The sequence below is a fragment of the Protopterus annectens genome, chromosome 9.part0, assembly GCF_019279795.1.
Source record: "Protopterus annectens isolate FY-2018-M chromosome 9.part0, PAN1.0, whole genome shotgun sequence".
Lineage (NCBI taxonomy): Eukaryota > Metazoa > Chordata > Ceratodontiformes > Protopteridae > Protopterus > Protopterus annectens.
The window spans coordinates 443412680-443435557 of NC_056743.1; the positions used below are offsets into that span (position 1 = coordinate 443412680).

A 22878-nucleotide genomic window follows, 5' to 3' on the forward strand; every position below is an offset into this window, starting at 1 on the left:
TTATATAGCAAGTATGTCTGCTGTCCAACTACCTAATACCCTAGGAAGGGCAATTGTGTTGATGACTGTAAACACTGGTAAGCAAGCTGTCACTTTTGTCTGCAACAAAGTGACACCAGAACAACTTGCAAAGTTGCTGTATTGTACAGTAACCTGAACTGAGAAGTATGCCTCTAAAGAATTGCTCGTACTGTGTGACTTTAATACACAGTGGCAAAGATTATATTACATATCTTTGTCACGCTCAACTCCTTAATGTACCATAATGGACAATAAAATCATATTATTTGTTCAGTGTGGTCTAGATCATATAACAAACATTTTAAGTAATTCTACTAGCTTTGAGCAGTAGACAAACAATTTAGTGGTCACCTGTCGATATTGATAACCTGAAGACACATCCCACTGTCTATGAACACCATTATAGTAAGATATATACTTATATTTCAAATGAAGTTAACAAGGAGAGGGTCACAGTAAGCTGCCTGTCGGGCGCTAGAATCCACCACATAACACAAGCACTCAGGTCACTCCACAGCAAGTACAAGTATGACTCCGTCATTGTCCATGCCGGTGTGAATGACCTGAGGCATTCTCCCTGGACTACATGAAAAGAGACATAAAGGAGCTCTCAGATTATGTAGCCCAGGCTAGTATGACCCTGACCCTGAGCAGTATCCTACCTTCACCAAGAATGATGCCACAATACAGAGACAAAATGATCAGTTTTAATAATTGGCTTAATTTCTGGTGTCATTCTAAGGATCCAATGTCTGTCTGCCTGGAATGACATGCTTGACAAGCCACGCTGCTTAAGGGACAACTTGCACCTGTCACCCTGGTTTCTGGATATTGGCAAAGGCTCTTGCCACCCCCATAGTGCCTTTTTTAGACAAGGCTCAAATTCTAAACCCACCGCCCTAGAAAACAATAATGGAAAAAAACTAAGGGTAATGCTGCTCAATGCCAGAAGTCTAAATCTCAAGATGCACTCCCTCAAAGCCCTCCTCAGTAGGGAGAACATCGATGTCTGTGCTGTGACTGAAACCTGGTTCAAGGCTCCTGAGAGCACCCCGGCACTATCAGGTTTTACCTCCTATCATGCGTTCCGGCCCCAAACCCGGACCCGTGCCACAAAAAGGAGGTGTATCCATATTCATCAAGGATACCCACACCTCCAGGCTGGTGGCAACTCACGAAGCATCAGAGACCATTCAGGTGCAATTAACCATAGGCAAAACTGCTCTACAGTTTGTAGCATGTTACAGGCCACCCTCTCAAACTCAGGAACCCCACACAGCCTTCCTGAAGACACTGGAGAGTATAGCGTCTCCAAACACCATCATATTGGGTGACATCAACTACCCAAACATAGACTGAGAACATTACTCAAGCCCCAATACCCTAGCCCAAAGGTTCCTGGAGTTCATAAACTCAAATGCTATGGAACAACTTGTCACCATTCCCACAAGAGGTGAAAATATACTAGACCTGATCATCACAAACATGGGGACAAAATGCTCCACGGAAGTATATCCCTCATTGGTGAGATCAGACCATAAACTAATCTCACTGGAGATCCACATCCCGCCCCACCCCCAACAAAAGACCACAGTGAAGAACTTCTCAAAAGCCAACTTCACACTTCTTAAGACTGGTGTGGTATCCTTCAAGGCCCCTGAGCCATTGGAAACTACAACCCACGCTGCTGAATCCCTTACAAATGCTTTCTCTGAAGACCTCCAGGATTGCATGGATCAAGCAATCCCAAATAAAATCAAGACCCTTTCCACCAAAGGCAAGCCCGATCTGGTGGACCCCAGCCATAAACAAACTTTACAACAAGAGGAGAAAGCTACTACAAGATAGAGCAAAATCCCTAAAAGGGAAGACATCTCTGATCAATACTAGTAAAAAACTACGATCACTCATAAAATCATCCAAGGCCAACATTGAGAGAAAAATCGCCAAGGACTCAAAAGACAATCATAAGGCCTTCTTTAGCTATGTTAGAAATCTGGGTGGAAACTCCCAGATATGCTCAGAATTAGTCCAAAATGATACAAAAATCACTGAACCCACAGACATTGCAAACATACTGGCAGACAGGTTCAGTGAAAATTCCCTCCCCTCCCCAAAGGAGAAATATCTATCCCAGCAGAGTGTAGCCTCCCAATCATCTCAAATGCCCAGGTGAGAGCTGCTCTCTAAAGCTAAAAACACAGCATCAATGGGACCAGATGGTGTCCCCGGCTGTGTGCTGCACGAACTCAATGAGGAACTAAACCCACACATAAGGCTGCTGTTTAATCTTAGCCTTACCACAGGATACGTACTCAAAGAGTGGCATATGGCAACTGTGGTCCCACTCCACAAAGGTGGTGCTTCTACGGACCCTGGTAATTACTGCCCATAAGCTTAACAAGCCTGGTCTGCAAAGCTATGGAGAGGATCATAATGGAACTCATAAATAAAGACATAGGGGACCTACAGACATTGGATCCTACCCAATTCGGCTTTGTCAAGGGCAGATCATGCCTCTTGAACTTGGTCAACTTTTGAAACAGTCACCAAGGCCATTGATGAGGGTAAGGCAGTTCACACAGCCTACCTTGACCTTGCAAAGCTGACACAATACCCCACTCGGGTATCATAGAAAAGCTCACCAGCTTAAATGTAAACCCATATGTCACAAGATGGGTTGCAAACTGGCTCAAGGACAGAACCGACAGGGTTAGAGTTGCTGGTGCCATGTCAGACTCCAAGCCGGTCTGGCGATGTCCCACAGGGCTCAGTCCTGGCCCCCTCTTGTTCGGCATCTACTTTTCAGAAGTGCAGGCAAACATAGGAGGATTGTGGCTGACAAAGTTTGCAGATGACTGCAAACTGGGCGCCATAGTTGAAAATCCATCAGACACAGATATCCTTCAGAGAGGTGTCATAGAAATGGATAACTGGTGCCAGAGCCATGGCCTTAAGCTAAACACCAAAAAATGTATAGTCATACCCTTTGGTAAAAACAAGGTAACCCCAAGTTACCACATAGGTGGCAATCCATTAAGCACAGAAGAGGTTGTCCGGGACCTGGGGACCCAAATTGACAGTAACCTTTCTTTTGACACTCACATTGCCAAAGTGGTTAGGAGGACCTTCTACATTGCCCACCTGATTATGAAGGGATTCACATCCAGATCAAGGGAGGTCATTGTTCCCCTGTACTCTTCACTTATCAGACCAATGATTGAGTACAATGCCCCATTCGGAATGTATCTTACCCGACACCTGCAGCAATTAGAAAGACCCCAAAAGTTCCCCACCAAAAGGATAAAGGGGCTCAAAAATATGCCATATGCTGCCCGACTGAAGAAACTCCAGCTCTATTCAGTCGCATACCGTCTGCTCAGAGGTGACCTGTGCCTGACATACAAGGCCATGTCCAACCCGGAATTAATGGACATGCTCCACCTCAAAAAATCCAAATCCACCAGAGCCACAAGAGCAAGAGACTTAAACCTCAACACAGATATAAATAGGACGTGCTGGAGGGACAGATTCATCACCCAGAGACTCCCTATGCTGTGGAACAGAATCCCGGTCCATGTGAGACAGAGCACCTCGCTGGCTCTGTTCAAGAGGAATCTTGACCAGTGGATGGGAGATCGTAGGTTTACCCCGGGGATCATCTCTGTATCACTGCTGGACAGAGGCATGGCAAACTAATGGGTATAGTATTCTTCAACCTAAGGGGTGGTGAAAGCCACACAACTCTGGCTAGGCCTATAAATGCCCTAGGGCAGATAGCCTAGTATGAACCTATGAAACTAAGTAGATCAACAAAAGATTGAAAAAATGACAAAACACTGAGCATTATCCAAGACATAGCCTAGGTACATGCAAATCAAAAATGTTTTTGCAGGGGGCAAGACCCTCTGCCTCCCAACCCCTCACTACTTAAATTTACAAACTCTGAGATCATATAATACCAGGAATGGCATACTCTCCCAACAATTTATTATATCAGTCTTGCACTAAAGTCGACAACTTCCATATTCACCAAGTTAAGCAGGCAGAAAAGATGACTTAAGCATTAGTCGACCAGTTTAACTTGATCTCTGTAGGATCATAGGAGGTTACTAGGCTAATGTTTACAAGCATAGCCAAGAGTTATGTATATTTCTCTCTCTTTCTCTCATTTATTTATAGATATATATATTAGCGGACTGGAGTTCCGCTGAGGCGACCTAAGCGGGAAAAACCGAAAGACAGTTATATATACACACACACATATACATACACACATATGTGTGTGTGTATATTTGTGTGTGTGTGTGTGTGTGTGTGTGTGTGTGTGTGTGGAACAAACAAAATACAAAATCCAAGAACACCCATTCACAAAATGGAAGAGTCCAGCTGCCTCCAGGAAAACAAAGTAGTTTGATTCAGTCACTCCTGTTAGAAACAGACTGCGAAAACAAAGCTTTGTATTTCCACAATGTTATATCTGAACAAATCCACAGCGACCTTGGCAAGTACAAATCACTATTATTCATAAAAAAAAAAAAATAAGCGCTTTTGTTTCATACAAAAAAAAACTTCATCAGATAAAAATGTCAGCACCTAACCTTCAGCTTTATATGCATCCCTTAAAACTGTCAGTCATTCCAAAAGCATAAGAACACACACCCCACTCCATTCATGATTAAAAATACCATAAAAATCCTTTTTTTTTTTACAGCAACTGAACATAAAATATATACATATAGCACATGTTTATCTTTAATTTATATTTCAGTAGTCAAGCAAGTCATCTCTATAGTGCTTTAAATTTTAAAATATCACTAATTGAAGCCTGCCCATTCAAACATGGCCAGCATATAGCATTCAAGCTGCCATATCAGTTCATATCTTTCTAATAATAAAGACAACACTTCACCCCTTTCATTTAGCTGTAAACTTTTCAGTACTATAAATTTAAAATAATGTCCGTTTTCTGCACAGTGTTTTGACAGGCCATTTGTCTCTCTCTCTTTAAATTTAATATCTCTCAAATGTTCATATACACAGGACTTATGCTTCCTGTCAGTTTTACTTATATAAAAGCATGAACAGCAGCAGCATAAGGCACAGTACACCACCCTTTCTGACAAACTAGAATATTTTGCTCGCAGTTTCACGTTATACCCAGTAATGGATTCCTGTGAAGCCTCTAATACTGATGAACAATATGAGCAAAAAACACACTTTTTCATAGTACCACTGGTATGTGAAACCACCTGTTTCTCAAACACATTTTTCAGATTCATCCTTTTCCTGTAAACAATAGGTTTTTCAGTAGTAAAATCCCTTAAATCTTTATCAAATTTTAAGATTTGCCAGTTTTTCATCAGTATACTAGTTATTTGCTTACTGTTAACACAGAATGTGGTAATGAAATAATTTTTATACTCCACATAAGTACTTTTTTCATTATTCTAAAATTGCCCACAGGGACCAAATCCATGTTATCAGTTGACAAAATTCCTTCCAGGCCTAAAGGGTTTATATCATTTGAATAAATTGGTACGTCTAAAAAGAATATGTGAACAGTGCAAGGCCTAGCAATCTTGTCTAACAAGACAGCAGGATTTATCTTCGAGCCTACAACTGTATCCATCATCACACAGATACTTTCAAAGATGAAAACTCGTAAGTCAACCTCAATTGATAACTTACCATTAGTCAATACAAGACAAACTAGATCATTTATTGCCTTACAGCTAACAATATAAGAAAACAGAAATATGCAGGACACTGTACCTGACACAGGTAAGCTGTTCCATAAGAGAAGGAGATCATATATCAAATGCCCATAGTTACAAACTCACAAACTCACATTTAGGCTACTTGCTAAAATTCAGGAGAGCTCAGTTAATCTGAGCCTTAGTACCTGGAAGAACATCACATCCTGTCAGAGAAAAGACAAGGGTACAGGCTGGGGCACTAATAGAGTAATTATTAATACAACTGGATGTAAATCATTATTACTTCAACAATACCTAGACTTATGGGGACATGAAAAGATGAGGTATTTAAGAGGATGGATTAAAAAGGGCTCTGTTGTTGCAAATCTGTGCAGGAAGAGACCAAGCAAACGATATTGCTGTCCACTAACGGACATGGGCAGTAAGATACTTTTTAGTGTTTTGTTTTTACTGTTCTACATAGGTCAGACATTCTTTATATTTTTTTTATGTAAAGATAAATATAATAATATAAAGACATATTTTGTACATAGGCCAGAGGAAAAGTTATGGACGATAATTAATAAAGGGAAGAAGCCAAAGAAAAGTGCAATAACTTGATTCTTCTTGTTGAGCAAGGTGGTTTAGAGATGCTTTAAAAATGCACAATTGAGACATATGTATGTAAAACACAAGCAGAGGGCTATAAAACGAAGAGGAAAAAGTTGATGGTGGAGAAAGGTGGAAGTATGATGGATGGAGTGAGATTAGGATTTTGGAAGCAAACCTATAAAGTGAATAGAAATAACTATACACAAGTACATAAGTGTGCTTGAGTATATGTTTGTGGCAGACAATATTATGAAGACTTGAAGTGAGGGTGTGGAGCAAGGAGATCTTGCTAATGGAAATATGGTATAGAAAATGAGTGATATGGCTAGAAGTAACTGAAGAAAACTAAAGTAGTCATGCAGTGGGGAACAAATAAGTTAGAGGTAAAGAGTAATACAGTGGGAAGAAACCAAGCAGGTATTTGAACTGCAAGTCAGAGAATACCTTCTGTATCAGTGAATATTGGCAGAATATAGACCGAGAGAGAGGAGAGTTATTTTTTTAAACAAGAAACATCTTTATTAAATTGTCATGTATGACATAGGCAATATTACATTTATAAAATTAAAATGAACCATACTGGCACAATCTCAGTTGCAAACATCATACATTACAAACCATGCCAACACAACTGTAGCTACAAACCTTATACATCACTTCTAACATATCCAGTCATTGTTAAGTCAACCATTACATAGCTCATTAATTTATTGCCTTTTAAACATTGTTTCTCCTCTGCATATATTGATCCCACACTTCCCATTTTTCCTATGTAATTTGCTCCTACCCTTTTCTAAAGATCCCAGTTCCAGTTATTTTATCTCTGTTACTATTTTGGCTACTTCTAGTAAAGTTGGTTTAGACTTTGATTTCCATTTTGTAGTAATTGCTTTTTTGGCAGCTATCACAATTAGACTCAGCAAGGCCTTGCTATGTCTAGGCAATTCCGATTCTGTATCATAGCTCAAAAAAAAAGTAATTTCCTTAGTTAGACCAATTTGCTCACCCACCATCTCTGACAGAGCAGTCTGCAGGGAATCTTTTATGTCTGACCCAAAATCAGAAAAAAGGCCAGCACCAAGGAAGGTTCAAAAGTAGTTTAATAAAACTGAAACTAGACCGGTTTCAGCAGCAAGGCTTTCATCAGTAGTATAGTCAGCAAAAAGCACTTAGTCATCATCTTATATAATGTTCTTTAAGGCATCTATATGACATCACTTCCTGATAAGTCAAAAATGCAAACAAGGCAAAAGTAATTGAAAAATACAATCAAGGCAAAAGTAATTGAAAAATACATAGTTCAGTAAACAAAAAAGTTTGCCTGAGTTGCATGCATATCTCCAGATTATAATGAAAAAATCAAAGAGACACAGTATACTGGTATATCAATGATAATAAACAAACTTAATAAAAAACATACAATAAAGGGTAAATGCCCAAAAAAAACCCGAAACAAAAGTCAGGTTATAAGAATTCTGGTGTTGAATACCAGCCACAGTATCCTAAAATGAGCTGAAATGCAAAAACCTAAGCAATGCAACCTGATAAGAAATAAGTAAATATCGTAATGCAAGTGATGGTTAATTACAAATTATAATTTATCATTTAATCCAGGAGGGAAAAGCCCCCCAAGTTTAATGATCCACCTTTTTTCTTTGGTATTTAGGATATCATGCCAACCTGTTTTAAAAGATCGATTCCCTATGATATGATCAATGATGGTGAATGTAAATTTGGCAGTGGGATGTTTGATAACATGTCTATATAGTGCATTAGTTAATCTTCTGTTTCTAATGTCACCAAGGTGTTCAGAGATCCTGACACGAAACTGTCTAGACGTTTGGCCAATATAAAATGCATGACATGTACATGTGGCAAGATAAATAATCCAATCTGAACTGCAGTTACCAAAAAATTGTATGTCGTATATTTGTCCAGTGTTCCTACTAGTGAAAGAAGTAGTTTTGAAAATATAGTTACAAAAACTGCAATGTCCACATGGATAAATGCCTGAAAGTTTATCTCCAGTAAGTGTTCTTTGAGTTGGAGTGTGATCCATGACCCTGGTTTTTTTATAGTGTGAAAATAAATTCCCTAAAGTTTTGCCTTTCAGCTCATTTTAGGATACTGTGGCTGGTATTCAACACCAGAATTCTTATAACCTGACTTTTGTTTCGGGTTTATTTTTGGGCATTTACCCTTTATTGTATGTTTCTTATTAAGTTTGTTTATTATCATTGATATACCAGTATACTGTGTCTCTTTGGATTTTTTCATTATAATCTGGAGATATGCATGCAACTCAGGCAAACTTTTTTGTTTACTGAACTATGTATTTTTCAATTACTTTTGCCTTGATTGTATTTTTCAATTACTTTTGCCTTGTTTGCATTTTTGACTTATCAGGAAGTGATGTCATATAGATGCCTTAAAGAACATTATATAAGAAGACACAAAGCCTGTCACAAGTGGTGTCCCACAGGGCTCAGTCCTGGGCCCACTCTTGTTTGGCATCTACTTTTCTGAAGTACAAGCAAACACAGGAGGGTTATGGCTGACAAAGTTTGCAGATGACTGCAAACTGGGTGCCGTAGTTGAAAACACATCCGACACAGATATCCTCCAGAAGGGTCTCACAGAAACGGATAACTGGTGCCAGAGCCATGGCCTTAAGTTAAATGCCAAGAAATGCATAGTCATACCCTTCGGGAAAAATAAGGTCACCCTAGCTACCAAATAGGTGGCAATCCCTGAACACAGAAGAAGTTATTAGGGACCTAGGAACCCAGGTTGACAGTAGCCTTTCATTCGACAGTCATATTGCTAAAGTGGTTAGGAAGACCTTCTACATTGCCCACCTTATCATGAAGGATTCACATCCAGATCAAGGAAGTCATGGTCCCCTATACTCATCACTCATCAGACCAATGATTGAGTACAATGCCCCATTCGGAATGTACCTGACCCGACACTTGCAGCAGCTGGAGAGGCCACAAAAGTTCCTCACCAAAAGGATAAAGGGTCTCAAAATCTGTCTTATGCTGCCCGACTGAAAGAACTCCAGTTATATTCAGTTGCGCATCGCTTGCTCAGAGGGACCTATGCCTGACATACAAGGCAATGTCAAACCCAGACCTGATGAACATGCTTCATCTCAAAAATCTAGATCCCTCAGAGCCACAAGGGCGGAGACTTAAACCTAGACACGGTTATTAATAGGACGTGCTGGAGGGATAGATTCATCACCCAAAGACTCCCTATGCTGTGGAACAAAATCCCGGTTTATGTGAGGCAAAGCACCTCGCTGGCCTTGTTTAAGAGAAATCTTGACCAATGGATGGGAGATCGCAGATACACCCCAGGGGTTACCTCAGTGTCACTGCTAGACAGAGGCACAGCTAAATAATGGGCATAGTTTCTCCTACCTAAAGGGGAGGCGTAAGCCACAAAACTATGGGCTAGGCTTATAAATGCCCTCGGGCAGATAGCCTAGTATGAACCTATGAACCTATGAACCTATGATGACTAAGTGCTTTTTGCTGACTATACTACTGATGAAAGCCTTGCTGCTGAAACCGGTCTAGTTTCAGTTTTATTAAACTACTTTTGAACCTTCCTTGGTGCTGGCCTTTTTTCTGATTTTGGGTCTAACAAGTGCTCTTGCCGTGCACCAGCCTAACTTGCTAGCTCCTACACACTACAATCTTTTATGTCTGCCAACTCATTAAACTCCCAGAAAATATTTATTTTATTTATTTATTTTACATTTGTTTACCAGGATAGTCCGACTGGAATGGATACATGTCCATTTTCAGTGGAGGCCCGGGGAGAAAAGCTCCACATAGTCAAACATACAAAAGGTTACACAAGAAGTTGGAAATCAATTAGAATATATATATATATATAAAAAAGTGGTAATATAACTTTTGTACAGTGGTTTAGAAGTGTTCTCTAGTAGGGACTCGCAGTTCTCATGGACAGACATACAAAGGTTACATAAGAAGTTAGAAAACAATTAGAATATATAAAAACAAAGTGGTAATATATCTTGTGTACATTGGTTTGGTTTAGTAATGTTCCCTAGTAGGGACTCACAGTTCTCATGGACAGACACAATTACAAGTAAGATTGTAACTCACAGTTAGTCCCTAGTAGGGAATCACAGTTCTCATGGATAGATGCAGTTAGAAGTAAGATTGGATACATAGCATGGTGATGTAGTTAGATGTTATGATAATTACTGATTATGCTATGATTACTGATTATGCTATTGTTTTATAACTTAATCCGGGTTGGTACATGGGCATAGCCAGTTCAATTTGAGATACTGTTTGAGGTTTTTTTTGAAGAGAGTTTTGGAGGATTGTAGGGTTATGTAGTTTGGCAAGGCATTCCAGGTTTTGCCAACAAAGTTGGTGAACAGGGATTCACCAGCTGAGTTATTAGCTTTGTGGGTTTGGACCAGTAATTTGTCGGCTGACCGTAGGGATTTCAGGTTGCTATATGGCTTAATAATATTTAAAAGAGAGGGGGTATCTTTAGGGTGGTACAGAACTTTGTGCGCTATTAGGAGTTGATTGAATTGAATTAAGCTGGGCAGTTCTAGCCATTCTAGTTGTTCCAGGTTCTGGCAGTGATGGGTTCTATAGGTGGAGGCAGTGGCAAATCTGGCAATATGGTTGTAGGTATGGGACAGCTTACTTAGTTCAGTTTTATTGAGGTTTGAGAGTACAGGTGAGGCATATAAAAGAGAAGAGAGTAGGTGTGATCAGGCGATTTCAGTCCTAGCCTTACCTCTTTCTTCCCCATCACATCCCAACATTTGTTGTCTACTTGAGGAAAAATTTTTTGGAGTTACTTGGGGCACCCCGGCACTATCAGGTTTTACCTCATATCATGCGTTCCGGGCCCAAAATCCGGACACCACTAAGAAAGGAGGGGGGGTGTCCATATTCATCAAGGACACCCACACCTCAAGGTTGGTGGCAATGCACAATGCATCAGAGACCATCCAGGTGCAATTAACCATAGGCAAGACTGCTCTGCAATTTGTAGCATGTTACAGGCCACCCTCTCAAACTCAGGAACCTCACATAGCTTTCCTGAAAACACTGGAGGGGATAAATGTATCTCCAAATACCATCATACTAGGTGACTTCAACTACCTGAATATAGACTGGGAGCACTACTCTAGCCCCAACACTCTAGCCCTAAGGTTCCTAGAGTTCATAAACTCAAATGCCATGGAACACCTGGTCACCATCCCCACAAGAGGTGGAAACATACTTGATCTTATCATCACGAACATGGGGTCACAGTGTTCAGCACCGGAAGTATACCCCTCACTGGTGAGATCAGATCATAAACTAATCTCACTGGAAGTCCACATCCCGCCTGAGATAAAAAGACCACAGTGAAGAACTTCTCAAAAGCCGACTTCACACTTCTGAAGACTAGTGTGGTCTCTTTTAAGGCCCCTGAGCCTGCGGAAACCATTACTCAAGCCGCTGAATCACTTACAAATGCCTTCTACCAGCACCTACAGGACTGCATGGATCAGGCAATCCCAAACAAAACAAAGACTCTGTACCATAGGCAGCGTCCAGTCTGGTGGACCCCTGCCATAAACAAACTCTACAACAAAAGGAGGAAGCTACTCCAAGATAGAGCAAAATCCCTAAAAGGTAAGACACCTTTGATCATCATAAGTAAAAAACTACGATCTTTCATAAAGTCATCCAAGGCAAATTTTGAGAGAAAAATCGCTAAGGACTCAAAAGACAATCATAAGGCCTTCTTTAGCTATGTCAGAAACCTGGGAGGAAACACCCAGATATGCTCAGAATTAGTTCAAAATGATGTAAAAATCACTGAACCTACAGACATTGCCAACATACTGGCTGACAGGTTCAGTGCAAACTTCAACCCTCCCCTCCCCCCCAAAAGGAGAGATATCTATACCAGAGGATTGTAGCCCCCCAAACATCTCTAATGCTCAGGTGAGAACTGCTCTCTCCAAGGCGAAAAACACAGCATCCATGGGACCAGATGGTGTCCCCGGTTGTGTGCTCCACGAACTCAATGAAGAATTAAACCCGCAGTTAGGACAGCTGTTTAATCTTAGCCTCACCTCAGGATACGTACCCAAGGAGTGGCGTACGGCAACTGTGGTCCCACTTCACAAAGGCGGTGCCTCCACAGACCCTGGGAATTACCGCCCCATCAGCTTGACAAGCCTGATCTGCAAAGCCATGGAGAGGATCATAAATGAACTCATAAATAAAGACATAGGGGACTTGCAGACCTTGGATCCAACCCAGTTTGGCTTTGTCAAAGGCAGATCATGCCTTTTAAACTTGGTTGACTTTTTCAAAACAGTCACCAAGGCCATTGATGAGGGAAAGGCAGTCCACACAGCCTACCTCGACCTGGCCAAGGCTTTCGACACAGTACCCCACTCAGGTATCATTGAAAAACTCATCAGCTTAAATGTTAACCCATACGTCACAAGATGGGTAGCAAACTGGCTAAGTGACAGAACCCACAGGGTGAGAGTTGCTGGCGCCATGTCAGACTCAAAACCTGTCACAAGTGGTGTCCCACAAGGCTCAGTCCTGGGCCCACTCTTGTTCGGCATCTACTTCTCAGAAGTACAAGCAAACACAGGAGGGTTATGGCTGACAAAATTTGCAGATGACTGCAAACTGGGTGCCATAGTCGAGAACACATCTGACACAGATATCCTTCAGAAGGGTCTCATAGAAATGGATAACTGGTGCCAGAGCCATGGACTAAAGTTAAACGCCAAAAATTGCATAGTCATACCCTTCGGGAAAAACAAGGTTACCCCCAGCTACCATATAGGTGGCAATCCACTGAGCACAGAAGAGGTTATCAGGGATCTGGGGACCCAGGTTGACAGTAACCTTTTGTTTGACACTCACGTCGCCAAAGTAGTTAGGAAGACCTTCTACATTGCCCACCTGATCATGAAAGGATTCACATCTAGATCAAGGGAGGTCATCGTCCCCCTGTACTCATCACTCATCAGACCAATGACTGAGTACAATGCCCCATTCGGAATGTATCTGACCCGACACCTGCAGCAATTGGAAAGGCCCCAAAAGTTCCTCACCAAAAAGGATAAAGGGTCTCAAAAATATGTCTTATGCTGCCCGACTGAAGGAACTCCAGCTCTATTCAGTCGCTTACCGTCTGCTCAGAGGCGACCTGTGCCTGACATACAAGGCCATGTCCAACCCAGAACTGATGAACATGCTCCACCTCAAAAAGTCTAGATCCCTCAGAACTACAAGGGCGGGAGACTTAAACCTTGACACGGTTATTAATAGGACGTGTTGGAGGGACAGATTCATCACCCAGAGACTCCCCTGCTGTGGAACAAAATCCCAGTACACGTGAGGCAGAGCACCTCGCTGGCCTTGTTCAAGAGAAATCTTGACCAATGGATGGGAGATCGCAGATATAACCCAGGGATTACCACAGTGTCACTGCTTGACAGAGGCACAACAACATAATGGGCTTAGTATTCATTCAAACTAAAGGGGTGGCGAAAGCCACAAAACTCTGGGCTAGGCTTATAAATGCCCTTGGGCAGATAGCCTAGTATGAACCTATGAACCTATAAAACTACCTATGTAAACACTTCCAAGCAAAGATCTTAAATCTTCTAGACTTTTTTGCATATTTGGGTAACATACATATGTTGTTTAGTTGGGAATTGCTTATCCAGTCTCTCTTCCCAATCCCTTCTAACCTCTTCTCATTGATTCTTATAGTTATTGTGCAGTATTTTATATCCTCTACTACTTATTCCTTTCTTAGCTGCAACTTCTGTTATAGATTCTACTAAAGACTCTACCCATGCTGGTCTTTTGTTTAGGAAACCCCTATTTCTTTCTCTTTGCATATACACTGATATCAGTCCTTGATAGGGAAGGCAATCTTTAATCTGAAGTCCAAATAAATTATTGGCATCTTCCCATTCTATTATCCCCTATCATCTCTAGTTATTTGCTGCCAATACCTTGGTTCATTTGCCAGTTTTCTCCAGTAAATTCCAGCCCCCTCTTGCCTATTGTCTGTATCCCTAATTGCAGTCATCCCCATTGCCAGAATCGCCTTTCTCCATTCCCATGTTGGCTTAGTTCTTGTAATACTTTGTTACTTTATGAATATAGTATTGTTGTTCTCCTTAAAGATATGCATCTAAAATCCCAGTCTCCCCTTGTTTCTTGAGCTTCCCTCCTGTTTCATCATCATCTCTTTCCATTTAAAATTATAGTTTTCTTGTGCTTTGTATAGGAGCTTTAATTGTGTTGCTCTGAAATACCCCTTCAAATCGGGTAATCCCAATCTGCCCTGCTCTATTGGAAGAATAAGCTTATTATCCCACTTGACTCTTGCTGTCTTCCCTTCCCGGATAAAATCCTTCAACTGTTTACTAACTGCTATCCACAACTTCTCCTCTGGTTGATAAAAATATGCCTGTGTATAAGACTAAAGGGACTAAAAACATTTTAACTGGTTGTATTTTGCTATCAATATCCATATAACAGAGCTTCCATTTTCACAGTTTTTGTATTCTCTTTTGTTTAGTCTTTTCCCAAATATCCTTAGCTGACACCAGAATCATTGTTAATCCATACTCCTAAATACTTCATTTTATCATGTCCCCATAAGTATGGATATTGCTGAACCAATTCATATGTGAGTGCATAATTTACCGCTGTTGCCTTTTGTTTTAGCTTCATTAATTTTGTATCCTGAAAAGATTTGAAACTGTCTCAGTATATTCAACAGCACAGTAATTAATTTTCCTTCCTGGTTTTGGCAGGTATAAAGTAATATCATCTGCAAACAGAGCCAGCTTTTCTTGACTACCATACCAATTATATGCTTGAATTTCTGAGTCCCTTGTTTTATTTGCCAGTGGTTCTAAATATAATGCAAATAACAAAGGGGAGAGAGGGCATCCCTGCCCGGTTCCTCTGCTCAAGCAGAGATTATCAGAGAGGACCCCACCCACTTTAATTTTCGCCTCCAATCCCTCATATATCCTTCTAATCATCCTTATACTTGTATCAGGGAATGCAAATGCTTCCATTGTTCTGCTCATGAAGTCCCAGCTTACTCTGTGAAATGCTTTCTCTGCATCATGATTCTCAACAACAGTGGTATTTTCTTACGTTCTGCTTCCCTCGGGATCATCAGTGTTCTGTTAATGTTGGCCTCTCCTCCACAAAACCTCATTGATCCATGTCTATCAATTTTTGGTATCACTTTTGCCATTCTTTTAGCTATTGTAGACATAAACACTTTATAATCATGGTTTAGTATTGAAATGGGCCTGTATGAAGCTGGATCTGATGGATCATTACCCTCTTTAGGTACACTACTTTCTTCCGGGATGTTGGTACTTCCCCTCTTGTTAAAATACTGTTAACCAAATTCTTCCAGACGTTTATCAGTTTTTTCCCTCCTAGCTTCCAAACTTCCACAGGAATACCATCTACTCCTGAGGGCTTTCCTGTAGATTGGTTATACATCACCATTTTTATCTTATCTCCTCCTATCCTAGCTGTTAGTAATTGAGCCTTCTTTACCTCTATCCTTAACATATTTAATTCTTCCATAAACATTTCCATTTGTACCATCCCTTGATTTCTGTATTTCTCTGCTGTATACAGACTTTCATAGAATTTCCAGACTATTTCTAAAACTTCTGCAGGATTCCTTGTTGTCTTCCTTGTTATAGGCTCCCTAAGCTTGGTTACAGCCCTTTCTGCTTCCTTTTTCCAGAGTTGTTGTTCTAAAAGTTTTTCTGCTCTAGAATTATTATCAAAAAACAGTTGCTTAACAACAGTCTTTCTAAACTCATGAATATTGTCAAGGTAATCCTTTATTTTCTGTTTAGCATCCTGCAGTTGCTGCTTTTCTCATTCTGTGAGATTCACCCTATTTTTTAATACTTTAACTTCTGTCAGTCTCTCTAAATAATTCTTATTACTTCTTAACCATATCTCCCTTTCTATTTCCACCCTATTTTTAAACTCCACGTTAAATTTTATCCCACTCCCTAGATATATTTTCAGAAGAAATTTCTGTCTACTCTAATAGCTCCTGAATAATTTCCACTGTCCAGTCCTTAAATTCCTCTATTTTTAGCAGATGGGTGGAAAAGTGTCAGTGTCTTATTTTTATTTCATTACTCTGTGTGTTGTTATTGGCACATGCTCTGAAATAGTTATTGGGTGCATTATCAAGACCTTCAATTAAATGCACATGTTCATGTGGAATGTAAATTCTGTCTAGCCTAGCCCAGTTTTTCTGTCGTAGGTAATAATATGTAAAGCTACTCCGAACTCCTAGTACTGAGTTCATATCTTCCTTGCCAAATATTTTCATAAATTTATTTAAAAATCTACCCCCCTTTGTTATATTTTCCCTTTTGGGGCCTGCAGACACATCTTCACTACTCCAAATAAAATTCCAGTCCCCACCTATAAGTAATATTCCTTGCTGAAAGCTGTTTATTTCTCCCAGAATTTTCTTAAGCTCTATTATAGCATTTTTTGGTGGAATATAACACATGCCAGTATAATCTCCTCCCTTGCCAGTAGCCCCTTAGTACTACAAATGTATGATTATTTTAATTTTATCTTCTTTTACCTTTGGAGCTCTTGTTGCAATTAATAGAAGTACTCCTGTCTTCCTTTGCCCCAGGTATTCCTTTCAATAACCATCCTGAAAAATTTCTTTATCAAATTAACATGTTCAGTTCTTTCCAAGTGTGTCTCCTGTAACATAGCTGTTTGCACTCTACATTTTTTAATATAGTTCACTACTCTTCCTTATTTTGTATTTTATCTTTGAGACCATTAAAATTTAAGGACATTATAGAAAGCATATTCTTGAGAGATTATTATTCCTACCTATTATGTATAACATTTTTGTTAAATATCTAGTTTTGGGTTTTATGTTACATTCATGAACTGTTTGGTAGGTTAATCTTTTATACAATTGTTTCTTGTCATGTCCATTAGACCCTGTGTCACATCTTACAGAACTTTGTTTTATTGAAAAACATTAAACAAAAATATGCACACACACACACACACTCTCAAGTTAACCTAAAAGAAAGGTTATCTATACTAAGATGCATGGAATAGCATGTGGTTCTATTAAGTGCTGTTTGGTTTTGTCTTATCTTTATAGCTCTTCCAGCTGGGAAAACACATGAATGCTTTCAAAAAACTTTTCTACAACCCATTTCTCTTTATCAGATCGTCTGTCTGCAACAGACATGAGAACAAGGCACAAAACTGTTCACTAGAAAAAAGTCTTATAATATTCAGTGTTCGTTTTCATTTACTTGCTCTCTTTTAAAACTTACTTGTTGCAAGATTAAGCTAAATAACGTTAAACCCCGTCATTCCTCTATGGAAGAATGAGAAAAGGCACAATCATTTTTCTTTTGTCATGCTCTTTTTAACCAGATTAATTTTACATTGCACTGCCTACATTTCTTAAAACTGAACAAGGAGAAAGTGAGACGAAGGGAAAAAGAAAGTACAGGAGCACCTATTTACATTAGTACTCCCATTACACTTAAAAATAACTGAAAAAACTTTACTTTATAACATGAAAAAAAAATCATGCACCATTTAAATAGTACTACTAAGAAAACATTTGTTTTGCTGACAGTTAACTTTCTCCCTCCTCTTCCCCTCTCCTGAGTATTGCTGTGAGCATTAATGACATGAAGTAGGGCATATGCTTTAGAGTCCCCCTACAAGTTTATCAAAGTCCAAAAGAGTCCAGTATTTCCAGATTTTCTTGGTCTGTCATGTTTTATAAATGTAATTGTTGCTTTGTAATCTCCCTATTTGTCAGTTTCCACGGTACTGATTTTATTCTCCAAATGTTAATGATATGAAGTAGGGCATATGCTTTAGAGTCACCTACAAGTTTAACAGAGTCCAGGAAAGTCCAATATTTCCAGATTTTCTTCTGTTCCTCTTATCTCCTTCTCCCAAACCATGTCACGGCTTCATTTCCAAAGTATTCTCAATTCTTCTAGTCAACTCTTGTGCTTTTTTCCCTCTCTCAAGCGTTTCCGTTGAAACACTGGAAAAGGTTTTACTGGAACAGTCTCTCTGTGGTCTTTATTACCAGAAGACCAAGAAGCAGAATATCCTTCTGATTCACAATTCACATTTTGTTGGACAAACTTTTGTATTTCTTCCTTAGCATGTACTTCATCAAAAAATGATTTTGTTCTTCCAAAGAAGAATATTTTGAAGATAGCCAAGTACGTCAGTTTGATCTCATGCCAGCTTCTTACCATTTCCCAGATAATGGGATAAATTTACTCCTCTTCTGCCTGATGTACTATGAGTAGTCATTCTCCACAAATACTCTGCCGTCTCCCACAGTTTTGTCAGAATCAACTCCTTCTGTTGGTAAGATTACATCTTCAATATTAAAGTTCTAGGTTGTTTTCTCATAGCCAGGTTTGGAGCATACAGACAATGTGCCCTTTCAAGTAACAATTCATGTTGTGGAATACCAGTTCAGTTGCTTGTACTTTCATAAAATTAATATATTCTGCTCCTAGCTTCTTGAGTACAGCAGAAAATCTCAGGATTTCCCTATATGCTCTGTCCTCTAATTGTATTAATTTTTGAAACCTCTCTTCTTGTGTAGTCTTATATTCCGCCAGCCTTTTCTTCATTTCATCCTCTGAGTTTTGCAGTTTTATTACCTTATCTGAATATCTGTTTAAAGCTTCTTCCATTTTTTCCAGACTTTTATTTTTGAGTTGATATACTCCATCACTGTTTCATTTATCTTTGAACGGTATGTGTGCAGTTGCTTTATACTTTCCTCTAGGTTATTGGAGGTCATGTCTGGAGCTTGCACTGCTTTTTGCTGAACAGCTACAGTATTTTTCTCAGGCAGTTTTTTTTTCGTCACATTTTGTAGCGGATTTTCCTTCAGGTCCCCTCTGTATTTGTTCTTGGCATCCAGACAGTGCACTTACTAGTCAGATTAGTCCACTGGCTTTCTATGCTAAGTTTCTGTTTTCACACTGGGAGAGCTAGAATTAAGCTGTTACTCAATGTGCAGCCATCTTGGAAGTCCTGTATGAATGATCAAAGAGAGAAGAGTATTGAGCTCAGGTAGGACTTTAGTGGAACTGAGAACAGAATTTGCTGTTAAGAAAGGGATAGTTAGCAAGACAAGTAAAGTGCTGCAAAGAAGTGTAATTTAATATGATGGCTACAAAAACAATGAGGAGTTAACTAAATTTAAGGACTTCCTACAGGACGTCTTGACACAGTTGTTGAGTAAATGTATTATATTAATTAAGGAGATGGTTTTGCTGAGTTGGTGTCTACTTTTAGAATTGTTGAGACATAGTCATTCCTTATTAGGTTTAATGTTACTCACAGCCAAAGAAAGCAATTGCATGAAAGTTAAAATCAAAGATTAAGTCTAAATGAAGTGCTGAATACTGAAAGGAAATAAAGGACCTAGAGGTGGGAGCATTAAAAGACGGTGAAATTAATTTTCATAAAAGTACATGGTGTATCTGGGAGCAATGTATACAAAATAATGTTCAAGTAAACAGACAAGGGAAGTAGGTTGGTAGGAAGTAAAAAGAAGGAGTATATTCTAATATAAAAGCATAAATGAATAGAATGATGAAAAGTATTTTTGTGATCTTTTTCATCATGTATACAAGTTCATGTTACAAATTAACTTTGTGATATGTGTGTATATATGTATGTATATATATATATATATATATATATATATATATATATATATATATATATATATACACACACACACACACACACACACACACACACACACACACACACACACACTTTGTGTTATATATATATTTTTTTTCTTTTAAATGGAGTAGAGACAAGCCAGTGAAGTATGAATCAGATTACTGTGTTGTGTATTAAGAACTGGAGAGAAATTGGGGAATGTGGCATGAAACAGGTTACAAAGCTACGGAGTAAGTCCTGGAATAAAGGTATGTCGCAGTTTAAAATAATACAGTCAAAATAAATACACTAGGTGGGTTGGAGGAAGTGCTTGAATAACGGTAGCGGTATGTAGCCTTTCAGAATAACAGAGTAAGAACAAACAAGAGGTGGGTTTTGCAGTAGGTTATGTGTAATAATGAGCACAGTGAGAGAAGTGGTGTGGTATGAAGTAGGTTATGATGAAGTGGAGTAAAACTGATGAGTAGGAGGAAGTGGATTATGGTAACGTGGAACTGGAATTGCAATATGCTGATGAAATAGGAAATATAGTATGATACTGACTGGGAAGCAGGTAACCATGATTTTGGCATGGTAGGAAACTGTGGATATTAGTAATATAGAAAGAAGGCAGTAGCAGTTAAGCTGTGGAAAACAGAGAATGCTGATCATAGAAATCAGGAGGGAGAAAATGACTAATCTTCAATGAGCTGATTAGGTGGTTTGGATTTTTACTTTGCCTGTTTCGGAACAAAGTATATTCCTTCACTCATTAAACCTTAATGATATCTCCAGATACTCCTCCAGGAACATCCAGGCCCTCTGTCTAAGGGTATACTTTTGCCACTTTATATTTGCATTATAACTGCAAAATTGTATTGCATACAGACAATTGAAACATGCCAACTTAAAGGTTGCAGGAGGAACAGTGTGGTTGTCATTTATACTTGACTGCCAGCTAGAAATGTATTAATTGCTGTTTAATATACATAATTATTAAATAGGTTTACCCTTGACTTAGCTGATGAACAGTTATTCGTATTCAATTTGGTTGAACACATTTTGTCAAGTTGCACTTAGCTAAGCATCAGAAGGTTGTTTCCTTTGCTCAGGTGTATAGTTTCAGTGTACCCTTTTATTGAAATTATGTTTTCTTCATTTTGGGTATAATATTTCAGTGTCCGTGACTGGTGTCCAGCTTCATGGAACTTGTTTTGATTTGAACTTACTGTGAGTATATTTGCCTGGTAACAGTGGGGGTCATCTCATGTTAGAGACTGCTGTATACTCTAATGGGAAGACTATCCTTTCCTTGCTGTTGTGCAACCATGGAGTTAGTAAGGAAGGCATGGGGGAGCATAACCCCTACAAACCAGTGTTAAAGTGCAGCCACTTGAAGTTTCAGGGAACAAATGTTCCAATGAAATGAAATTTATAAAAAGCTCCTTGAAATAGTGTGTGTCAGTGATCATAGGGAAATAAACAATATTTTCATATTTCTATAGATATCACAGCAGCCGCATAACCATAGCAGGATTGCCTACTAACATACGAACATTTCTTGACTGTATGAGCAGACATGCTGATGACAATATGCGTGTGTAGCTTAAATTAGCACTGATGTATTATAATTTCTTTACAAAAGATTACAAAATATATTTAACTTGTTAATTGTAGGTTATAAAATTAATTTTAAGACATAGATTCTAATGCATCTGCTGTGAAGAGGAGACGTGCTGAACATTCTTTAATTTACACTTCTGTAGTTACAGTTATGGTTTTAGAGAATTAAGTAGTTGTGTGTATTTAACTTAAATTTGCCAAAGACTGAGGGTGCAATAAATGGAAGTTTGGAGGTAAACTTTGTAAAGCCCCTATTTAGAGGTTGCAAATTTTAAAGCTGTGGGATTTTTTTTTACTACTGAGCAATTTAATGTGACAGCAGTACCATAAACTATGTTCTGAAATGCTGCTCACTATTAGACTTTTTGAAATATTTTTAAACATTTGCTAAAGTCAGCAAAGATGCACCAGCTTTTGACACTGTGTTTAAGGTTAGTCTGTGGAATGCTGCTGTTCTACTGGTTTATTAACTTGTGTTTCACTTAAGTTCATCAGTTTACTCTTTCTCATTTGTAGTTTCCCTGCATTGTTCATTAGTTCATTAAAACAGAGGAAGATGAGTCGCCCACCATCTTCACAGAACCTTGTGTTTGGGCCTTGGGAGATGAAGGAACGCCTTGGGACAGGAGGCTTTGGCAATGTCATGAGGTGGCAAAACAAGGTATTTTTTCCATTTCCATAGCTTTTTGCTTATTTGTTGTGTTTTGTTTAGTCCTTTTTAGCTTTCTTACTTGGCCAGGCTTCTTATAATGTGTATCTTGACATTTACTGGCTTCCAACTCCAACTCTTCATTACATTTTATTTGCCCAAGATAAAGATAATTACACTTCTTGCCACATAAACCAGGTATGATACATGTGAAAATGAAGACCTTTCTTTAGACCTTAGAACAAAACAGCATGAAGTATGGTTAGAGTAACTGGAAAATGCTTTCATCTTGACTGTTACATTAGTCAAATAGTTGTACAAAATTACTCAGAACTGTTTTACAGAATGTATCCATTTAATGAAGGACTAAACCAGTAAATTTATGAAAGGCAACTTGGAAAATAAGGTGTTGTTATTGACTTGGTTCTTTGTGTGTGGTGGAGGCACCTCATTTTATGCTGAGATG

General features: G+C 39.0%; 1 protein-coding gene across 1 annotated transcript in view; it reads left to right on the forward strand.

Annotated features, from left to right (window-relative positions):
* The window catches only part of IKBKB (inhibitor of nuclear factor kappa B kinase subunit beta), a 1482168-nt gene that overhangs the window by 14267 nt on the left and 1445023 nt on the right, over nucleotides 1-22878 (forward strand). Inside the window, exon 2 of the mRNA XM_044082985.1 lies at nucleotides 22280-22424. Coding sequence (XP_043938920.1) covers nucleotides 22320-22424 — 105 coding nt within the window. The 5' untranslated portion in view covers nucleotides 22280-22319. The remainder of the gene's footprint in view (nucleotides 1-22279; nucleotides 22425-22878) is intronic.